The following is a 9,977-nucleotide window of genomic DNA, read 5'->3' on the forward strand; positions in this document are numbered from 1 at the left end:
AGCAAAATGCATTTTAAAATTTTGCGCTAGAAACAATAAAATACCTTGGCAACAGCAATACGGATGAAAAGACAGGAAACAAATCGAGTACACTTTTTTAAGTGAATGGGTATTTCCGCTGGTTTGATAAACCTCCGTAGTGATACTGACAGTACCAAGTCGACCCTTGTATTTGATTTTTGCATATAAATACGTAAACCTGCGAGATACATTTATTTCCAAAGAAAACTGTACCGATCCATACCATATGGGACAGTAGCAGATTCATTATCACTAATACAACAATTTAAAGCTGTAAGACTACAAAATTTTCATAAGGATGATGCTAGTCTTTTTTCTCGATCAGATCCAGCTCATAATGTCACATGCTTATGCCATCTGTAGGTAACAATAAACCATTTACCTTCCTTGATATAAAAATCTTTACACCTTCGCAGTTTATCAACGGGTGCGCCTATAGTCCTTTTTTCATAAAGTAGACAGCTCTCAGTGCCAAAAATTTGGCGAGTGAAAAATTTTCGAGCACATACGGGTAAGGAGGGTAATATATTTTCTTAGATAACGTTTTTACGTTTGTTCGCTATGATTTGAAACGTTTTAAATTAGTAACGAGATGTTCAAAGCAGGTTCTACGTAGAGCTGCAGATGTTGTAATGGCTAGTTAACAGAACAACGAGAAACCAAAATGGGTGGTCAAATACGAGGAAATTGTATTTTTATGCTTAAGACGGAAAAAGTGCTCATTATCGTTGTCCAAGTTAATTCACTGTAATAATTTTATTTTATTAATTTTTGTACCATTCAGCCCCAAAGCTTGAATCGACACGGTGCATATCTCTCACCACTGATCGGCTTGAATCAACGATCAAAATAACTATTATTCGATCGTAAGTTAATTTTAGTTTGTCTTCCTTGCACGCAGTAGTTGGAGGTGACAAACTATTGTTGGTTACTTCTGGATCTTCCAAAGACATACGAAATAAATAAGTAAAGAGAAGAAACGATCTTCTGTAAAATACGTCTGTGAAAATTTTTCGTTACGCATACGCCCAAAGAGGCATTTAAAACAAGAGATGAAATATGGCTAACCCTGAACGACAAGTACAACTGGAAAACGTCACTAAAAACATTGAAATCTTTAATTTACTTTAACGTAGTTCTACATCCAAGGGTTCTCTTATATTAACAGAACAGTTATTCGTCCGGGTTGTTAAGGAACTGGTGGACTAAACCAGCGTCTGGAATCTGCGAAAACTTTTTTGAACATGGTCATCCGCCTGCTTAGTTCCATTCAGTTGTCAATCATGGAGTAGAACTTTTATAGAAAGACCTTAATTCAAGAGTTTTAAGAGATTTGGGCATACGTTAAGCTCTCATGTTTCAAACGCGTAAAAGGTCTTCCCGTAAACACTTAAAGTCACTTGGTTCCTTTATTAATTAGAGCGACACATATTTGAAAAAAATAGAAAGTTCGTATAGAGTAAAAACAGTAATGGTGGGAACAAAAAAATTAAATGCTTTCTAGCTCTTTCACTTGTTGCACGTGAAGCGCATCTGCGACTCAGATTTAGAATTTGTTTGTAATCGTATAAAAGGTTATATAATAATAGCAATAGTGAAATCTCTGAACCAACCTTTTATAATAAGGTTCGTAAGTACTTCTATAGAAATACTGGCTATATTTATACGTATCATACACCAAATTTTCAACATTTTGCACTTGAAATGAAGCATATAAAATGAAGAACCCAAGCTTAATGGATTAGGTTAAATGCTTTTTCCCTACCATATCCTTTTCTATGAAAACTACGTGTATTAAAGCTCCTTAGACTCAAACTTCTATGTACCTTAGTTACTGTCCTTGCGTGTAAAAACCCTTGCTCTACAAAATTTTTTGGTGATGTTGCCAAAGCTCCTCCATACTTTGTAAAATGCTTGAGGAGGAGAGCAAACATTGTAACAATACATCTGATAACCGCTAATAGCATAAAGCAAATGTGTTGCATTACCGTTTTTTAGTATATTGAATGAATAAAAACCGATTAGGTCAAATCTGTAAAGCCGTTATGCGTGTGTATTCGAGTAGTAAATAATATTGTTATTAATAGAAAAATATTAGCATGTCTATAATAATCTAAGAAGATAGTCGCAGCTCCGGAATACTGCTTTTACGCATATTCTAGTTACCTGCTTGCAAACGAATGTTGCGAGATATGGGATACTAATCTTTAGTCAATGACAAAAGCTTTTAACAAAATATTGAATACCCTTTACGTCTCGTATTATAGGTTGGATCGACTACAAGACTTTGTTTTTAGCCGGCGTCAACAACGTGAGGATGTCGCCGTTGAAACTGCAGCATTGGCCACAGACCCTTCAGTCCCAGGACACTTGCTGCGTTTGGGTTCGATTGCTAATAAAAGGGCAAAATTAGCTCTTGATGGAAAAATGAAGGCATGTTGATTAAAGTAACATCATTATGTAAAAAAAAAATAAAAATAGAAGAAGTAAGCCATAAAGTTCTAAACTTAATTTTTTTAGACACATCAGATTAGAAAAGTATATTTAACCTATGCGTTAAAGCTTTGCCAGCTCCAGCTACATTCGTTTTTTTGCTGAAACACTCAGGCTTTCTCATACGTCGCGAAAGTTGAGGGTCTAGAGGATGATTTACGCCGCAAGCGGAAACGTTCGAGTGATGCGATAATATATTCTGGTGATGAAGCCCCTGAAACTTATGCACTGCATAAACCTAAAGGCGGTCTTCCTGAGCAAATGCCTGTGATTGTGATGCCCCAGGTAAATGATATTTTCATCTAATATCCACTAATCAGCAAAACTCTAGGGTAAATCAGTAAACAGACACGAAAGAAATATTTCCGTAAATAAAAAATGCGTATATTAAGAAATATTTACTTAGCTTGATTTATGAAACAAAATTTTTGTGATGACTACAGACACGAAAACTTCGTTGAAGAACGTAAAAAATTATTAACATTTATAGCGCTACATAATAGCATAATTCTAAAGCAAGTAGTCCCCTGAAACTAAACGCATGGAAGAAGAATAAAGTTAATTTAAAAAACTATTTGTAGTGAAAAAAAATGATAAATTGTACTCACAAGAATTTTACTTAATTTCTTTGTGTGATAGATAAAAGAGCAATCCACGCATAATGATGTAAGCTATAATTATTGTTGTTCTTGCATGAAGCAGCATACTTAATAGAAAATACGGTTTCACAACGCTTGTTTTCAAATAGGTGATAAGGGAAGTAATCAATAACACAAAAGCTGAGGAAAACATAAAAACTGTCATCTCAGGTAAGTATTAATTTTTCCGAAATAATGCTACAATATATTTATATCGTGTTCTTGAGAACTGTTGTATTGACGCCATTAATTTTTTCTAGTTTGTTTCTAGTAGTGCCAGTAGTTCTAGTTTGTATTCTCGTGAAAACTTACTGAGTACCCCAACAACATTACTTTTGAACCCACATTTCTGATTGCAATAGGTTTTCTACTTAACCATTTGTATGTCCCAAAATTTTGAAATCTATTTTACCTTTAGATGAAACAATATCACCTGCAAATTGTTAAAAGCATGTCTGTTATGTATTATTGAGTATTGGATAACTGTTCCATTCTGGCTTAGCGCATGACGTTTAGTTGTATATTTTGATAAACATTTTATTTCACTCTTTTTTACATTCCCGAAGAGTTAACGTAGATAAATTTCTGCGTACGTTTGCTATAATGTTATATTATAATAACAGTGTTAATAACAATAATATATAACCGTGATTTGCATTCAAATTAATTATGATTACTCTTTGTATTGGCACTTTTTTGCAATGCAGAACTGAAGCCAACATACACTTTTTTCCTCGAAAGGTGTAAGTTGCTCATTGGAGATAAAAAAAAAGCCACGTAAGTGTATTTTAAAGTTTTTCTTCCTATGGTGAGTTATTAGGTTTATTTTGTCTAACTACAGCGACGCTCGTTAGAATCATGTTTATCGATTATTCGTGTAAACGGTGAACAATAACTTAACGAAGGCTCACAACATAATACTGGAAAGTTATAAATGACAGCTGATTCATTAGGTTTCCAAAAATATGTCCAAATCCTGTTAAAAAACCGTTTTTTGATCTATCTTTTTTAAATCACTATAGTTCTGATTCATCATTAATTTCTTGTTGTGAATAATTTGTATCTATAGAATTAAACGCCGCTGTGAGAATGAAGGCTTCCTCGTTGATATCGATGGGAAAATTTGTGCATTGCACATAACTCAATTATTTACCAAACTTGAGGATTTCGCACAACCGTTGGAATGGTTCGCTGACAAGCAGGTAATTCACAATTTCACAATATAGTACTATGAATTATGATGGTATTATAATATATATTATAGTTGATAGCTCTATTAAGTCAGCCCGAATTGTTGGTCTTTTAATGGGCTTCTAATATACATTATCTTTATCTTACATTGGGCGGCCAATTGAATCGGACCACTGCACACGTATTAGGTGGTTCTGTATAGAACAACATCGTGGAATTGGAATTGTTTCACGGTCTTAGCTTTTTTATTTTCAACCGGAGCACGTTCTCTTGCTACTTATTACCTTCTGCCATTTGGGTCCTAGCTTATATATTCTTCTGCCGAAGAAGTCTAAAGTACGAGAATCCATGAAAACTCGAAATATAATTGAAGGCCTTACGCTGGGATTTTAACGATTTTGCTATAAGGAAAGTTCACAAAATTTTGAAAACAATAGTAATCTGTGAGAGCAATGTGTGGCGAATATAGTGGATGGCAGAAACCCTTCTACTGCAAGTTCTACTCTTTTGGCACTGTGATCTTTGCGTTTTAAGACCGAGCATCGTTATGTATGGGGAATGGTGTAGCTCTATTTTATAATCTTCGTTGCTTACTGCGGAAGGCTTCATCATCTCTTCTAGTCGTTAACAATAAACTTAAGCCGTAAACGACGAACCAGGACTAGTGGAGTTCTTGTATACAATACTTACATTAGATTATCAAACAGAGGCCATGAACTCTTTTAAATTCAAGATGTCCTTCCGGGAACTTTTCAAACCAACAGCTCACTATATTTCTAGTGGCAACATTTTCGCCGAATACAAAGTGAATACCTCTAAAGTTTTAAAATAAAGCTTATATTCGTATACCGTTTGACTTTTCTGATTTCTAAAGTTCACTACAGCTCGCTAAAAGACCGAATAACGCCATATAAGTGAGCTCTCTCAGATTTAAAATAAAGCTTAGGTCAGTATTATATATGCTCAAAATATTCTAGGTCTTATGACGCCATCCCTAACAGCGACAAAACTTATCGGTACATCCGTGTAATGTAAGTTACCTTTTTATTAGCGATGCATTTTTCGATTTGAAGATTCTAGGTTTGGAATGTTCAACGGATTGGAGACTGCTCTATTCCGTAGTGTAGAAGAACTCTTTGTAGACCATAAAATGTATAGGCCCATATGCCACCACTATTGTGATAATATAATTAGTGTATGAGCATTCGAACAAAAGGTAAGCAATATATTAAAAAAACACACAAGAAAATACCGAAAATTATTGACTGGCCTCCTGTTGTCATACCTGTTGTCAGGACTCGCGACCAATTCCCCCTAATCTTATGTTTGTAGTTGCCTTTTATCTACCTTCATTTATTGATAAACTCGTTCGACTTTCAGCGATATGGCTGCACATTGACTGAAAGAGGGCTTTTGCATGTTACTATCTGGTTGTTGATTTATGTGGTGTCTTTTAAGGAGTTGAACGTGTTTATCCGGGACGTTCTAGAACTGGAGCACTGTCCGTTTCTGTCTCGGGTCAAAGGCCTCTCTGGTAACCTCATCGCTTCTGCGACGCTGGTGCCTCCAGATCAATGGATAATTAAGGTATTTTCATTTTTATGCTATTCGTCAATTTCGCGAAAGGAAGAACTCGATTCGAAAGTATTAAAAAACTCTTAAGTATACTTCCTTCTAACATATGTGCTTATATACTTACGACCAATATAACATGAAAACAAAACAAATTAGTGTCATGTAAAAGCTAAAATGGTATGTAGACATAGATGAAATATCTATTTTCTCCTTTTCATCTTTAATGATAAACCTCCACCTATTGACATCGGTCGAAGAAGATACAATGATGGCTATACTGATTACTGTTTCATAATGAACAAACTACAGATCAATTTTTTCCTGGCCAATTGATCGATGCAAGGATTTTATTAGTTGTTCAAATCAACCAAGTTTAGATTTTTACGAAGGTTGTGAAATGGACATAGCTCTATTTTTTGGTACAATCCGAAGGTCACCGTTTTAACTCAAACTAGATTAGATGACTTGCGAGATCTAGATAGATTGCTAAGCTAAACAGTTTTTGAAGGTGCTAAACATAAATGAATTCCATTCCATATAGTCGACACACTGTATGAAACGCGGTTTGTTTGTTTAATTTTAGGTTCCTCCGGGTATGTTCACAGTATACACCTGTCCACCCTCATCTGCTCAATCGACCACTGATCGGATAGAACTCGTGGCAGCTCCCGCCATTATTGGTCGAATGCCGTACCAGCTTTTTGATGATATTGTTCTAAGGTAGCTATTTTAATTAATCCTATGTTATGAGTTGTTGCTTAATTAAGCTATCGTTCAAGCAGACCCGCATAGACGTCACCTTTTAAATAAACCGCCATTTAACTTGACCTTACGTCAGCATTTACCTCAATATGTAAAATTTTGCTGTCATGTGTACTTCTTCAGATATTCTCACCTAATAAAATTTGGCATTGCCATTAATGTATATGCTCATCGCTCAGAGAGAACGCTCACCAAGTTCATCGACTTCACTGGGTCAAGGATCCGTAAAGAGGTACTCATTATGTAGTTCATTAATACATGTACCGCTCAGTAAATAATTTGCTTATTAATTTCTGTTTTACCCAACGTTTACCTACTACTTGATCATGGCATTTGAATGCTATGATGATTGAATGAAAAACTAGATATTCAATCACTAATTTCAGTGGCTAGCCATTACCTACAAGATAATTTCTGCTATCTTTACAGGAGTGTTTTTCTGTGCCTAGCCGCGGCCAAGTGGTTCCGTTAGTACGAATTAATATCTCTAAACACCTTCTGCCTTGCAAATCACGATTCACCGGATGGAAGGTTAGTCAGCTTCTGATGTTTGCCGAAGAATTTTATTATTATGTCGTGTAAAGAGAAAGAGTTTGTTTTCTAAAAAGATCCACATCAATAAGGCATTCAACTACGTATTTTCTTTATATTTCATAGATTTGTACATTTGTAACGAGAATGCGATTTAGCAGATACGCAAGGGCTTTCTTCGTTACCTTTAGGCATACTTTTTGAAGTTCAAGTTCTTAACATGTAAGTGGTTGAGTAAATTCGTTCGCATTTTGCTGCATACAACAAATATACCTTTTTATGTTGATGTGCATATTCTTGCCGTATTCAATATTCAGATGATGCTTCCGCTGACCGAAGCTCACGATGATTTCGATGAAGTAGATCGCCATCAGGATCTAATCCCCACCCTTGGTGTAGTAATGGCTGTCAACCAGAAAAAGCAGACAGCCATTGTCTCGACAAGACCTTCCAGGATCAGGGTAACTATACTAATTAGAACATAAATATACACACGAATGCGCTAGAGTAAAATTTTCTCCTGTTATAACCGTTCTGTATTCGCTGGCAGGTACTTAGATACGTTATTCGTGAGTGGAATTTAAAATTTATGCGAAGTCTAGGCCTACTTGACTGTATTTGTTTACTCACTCTCATTCTTTCAGGCTGCGACCAAGAACACAACGCTGTACGGGCTTTTAGCGAACAATGTTGGAGTTGGTAAACCAAAGGATCCCGGTGTGATAAGTGCTCGTTTACTGCATGGAAAAAAGGTAAACTACACATTTAACACTTTCTGTTGTGTAGTCGGAAAGTACACTCCTCTATGCGACAATAGACAATTTTGTTTTGCACTATTTATGTAACTCTATCTTATTTCATTACGTGTATAATAAGGAGCGTATCCAACTATCTATTATCATGCTATTATAATACGACATTTTATTAACTATTCTTATTATTATTATTATTAGAACCCTATTCTCATTTACCTCGTATTTCTTTCTGTCCGAATAATATTTTTGCTTGCAAATGTACTTAAAATCATATCATTAGAATTCTATATCTGCGATTTTATTGAAATCGGAAGTTGAAGACTTACAGCCATTTAAATATTAAAATAGAACATTGAAGGAAAGGAAGAAAAAAGGTAGAAATACATAAATTAAAAGAAACAAGAATTATGACCCGATGCAAGTTACCGTATATAAGCGAAGCGCTTTAAAGAGGAACGATTTCGAAGTGCATGGTAATAAAGCAAATAATTCTAGCCGCACATGTTAAGCGTAACATTGACTGTTTTTTTCTAAAACAGGGCTCGTTCTTTCGTGGATTTCTTGTAAAGCGTCTTACAAATGTGGACAAACAAAATGTTATCCTGAAGGTTTTTCTCGGCATGGACTTTCTTTGGCCCATTTGGGGACACTTTGAAGATGCAGCTACCAACATGCTCGTAAGTATGCAGTGACACACAAGAATAAATATACTTGCACCACAGGACATCTACAATACACATGTTCCTGTTAGACGTAGCTTGTTTCATCAAATTGAGTATTATCGATGGTTTTTCTTTTCCTTTGGGGTAGTTCATCTTAATAATATCGTACAACAGTTTACATTGTCTTCCGTCAATTTTGCATGTTTTATGCATTCAAATGTTGCGTCTGCATATGTTATATAGGCCTTGATTTTAGCCAGAAGAACTTGACATGTTTACATTTATTAACTTATGACTTTGCAAATGTATTTTTCTACTTAGCGTTGTGTATAAGCATCGCTCACTGTTAAAGATACGGCTTCTGATTCTCTCTTAATTTTACTGCTTCATGTTCACAGTGGATCTGCAAAGGAAGCTTAGGTTATGATTGGGACGAACATAATACAAAATCAAGTTCTTTCTATTGTTAACGTATCGAATCAACAAGCTCTTTTCACGACTTGACCGTGTTCCATCACCAAAAATGCTATAGTGCTTGTACTTGCTTTCAGAGGTATTCCCTTTTCACTTTGATGGGCTGCTAGAACACTGACAAATGTAGGCCTAACGAATATGATGAAAACGCGAATTCTGGAAAAGTATCGAAAGTATTAAAAAAAATAATCGCAACGAACTTTGTATCGGTTTGGGATCTACTTTGACTGACACTCATACATTTGTTCTAATAAAAGGCCGATTTGAAGGCTAACAAAAAATCAATTCATGAAAGCTGGGTTTTATTCTATTCTACAGATGACTAACCAGGGCTTGGAACACGACAGCCAACTGAAACTCGAGATTTTTGCCAAACCAAAATAAAAAATCTAGAGAAGGTTATGTTGACACTCATTCATTTGTTATTTTTTTCTAATGTATCAATTGCATATTTCATTTAAATAAACTATTTGCTTGGCAGGTTCGACGATTACCAAATTTTAGCGTAATACGAATTCAGCTTCTGGAAGATGAGTTTCATACGAAAGAAGGCGTAAGGGTCTGTCTGGCGTCTGAAAATGACAACGAGAATACAGAGCTTTTCCAAGCGGGCCCACATAAGGCTTCTTTGAGATACAAGCAGCTCGAAAACTTTAATTACCAAACTGAGTTCAAAGACAAGTGTGACTCTGATGAGGACGACAGACAAACTAGGCAGAAAGCATTCATACTAGATGGTACAGACGATGAAGGCTTTGACTGGAATTATGATGCTCAACCGAATCTTACCCTGTTGGCCCAACGTAAGTGCCCCCGAAACGTGCGCTTCTGATACCTTCTGTATTGTCACATCTTTAAGGAAAATATTTGTAGCA

General features: G+C 35.6%; 1 protein-coding gene across 2 annotated transcripts in view; it reads left to right on the forward strand.

The window, feature by feature from the left end:
* The window catches only part of LOC111264500 (uncharacterized), a 28,673-nt gene that overhangs the window by 7,854 nt on the left and 10,842 nt on the right, over nucleotides 1-9,977 (forward strand). For both annotated transcript variants that reach the window (XM_022840473.2, XM_022840474.2), the window contains exons 4-16: nucleotides 2,289-2,454; nucleotides 2,629-2,799; nucleotides 3,263-3,323; nucleotides 3,860-3,929; nucleotides 4,222-4,354; nucleotides 5,802-5,930; nucleotides 6,502-6,638; nucleotides 6,804-6,912; nucleotides 7,110-7,211; nucleotides 7,529-7,672; nucleotides 7,856-7,963; nucleotides 8,506-8,643; nucleotides 9,584-9,905. In XM_022840473.2, the coding sequence (XP_022696208.1) occupies nucleotides 2,289-2,454; nucleotides 2,629-2,799; nucleotides 3,263-3,323; nucleotides 3,860-3,929; nucleotides 4,222-4,354; nucleotides 5,802-5,930; nucleotides 6,502-6,638; nucleotides 6,804-6,912; nucleotides 7,110-7,211; nucleotides 7,529-7,672; nucleotides 7,856-7,963; nucleotides 8,506-8,643; nucleotides 9,584-9,905 (1,790 nt within the window). The remainder of the gene's footprint in view (nucleotides 1-2,288; nucleotides 2,455-2,628; nucleotides 2,800-3,262; nucleotides 3,324-3,859; nucleotides 3,930-4,221; nucleotides 4,355-5,801; nucleotides 5,931-6,501; nucleotides 6,639-6,803; nucleotides 6,913-7,109; nucleotides 7,212-7,528; nucleotides 7,673-7,855; nucleotides 7,964-8,505; nucleotides 8,644-9,583; nucleotides 9,906-9,977) is intronic.

The sequence above is a fragment of the Varroa jacobsoni genome, unplaced genomic scaffold, assembly GCF_002532875.2.
Source record: "Varroa jacobsoni isolate VJ856 unplaced genomic scaffold, vjacob_1.0 scaffold_868, whole genome shotgun sequence".
In the NCBI taxonomy this organism is placed as follows: domain Eukaryota; kingdom Metazoa; phylum Arthropoda; class Arachnida; order Mesostigmata; family Varroidae; genus Varroa; species Varroa jacobsoni.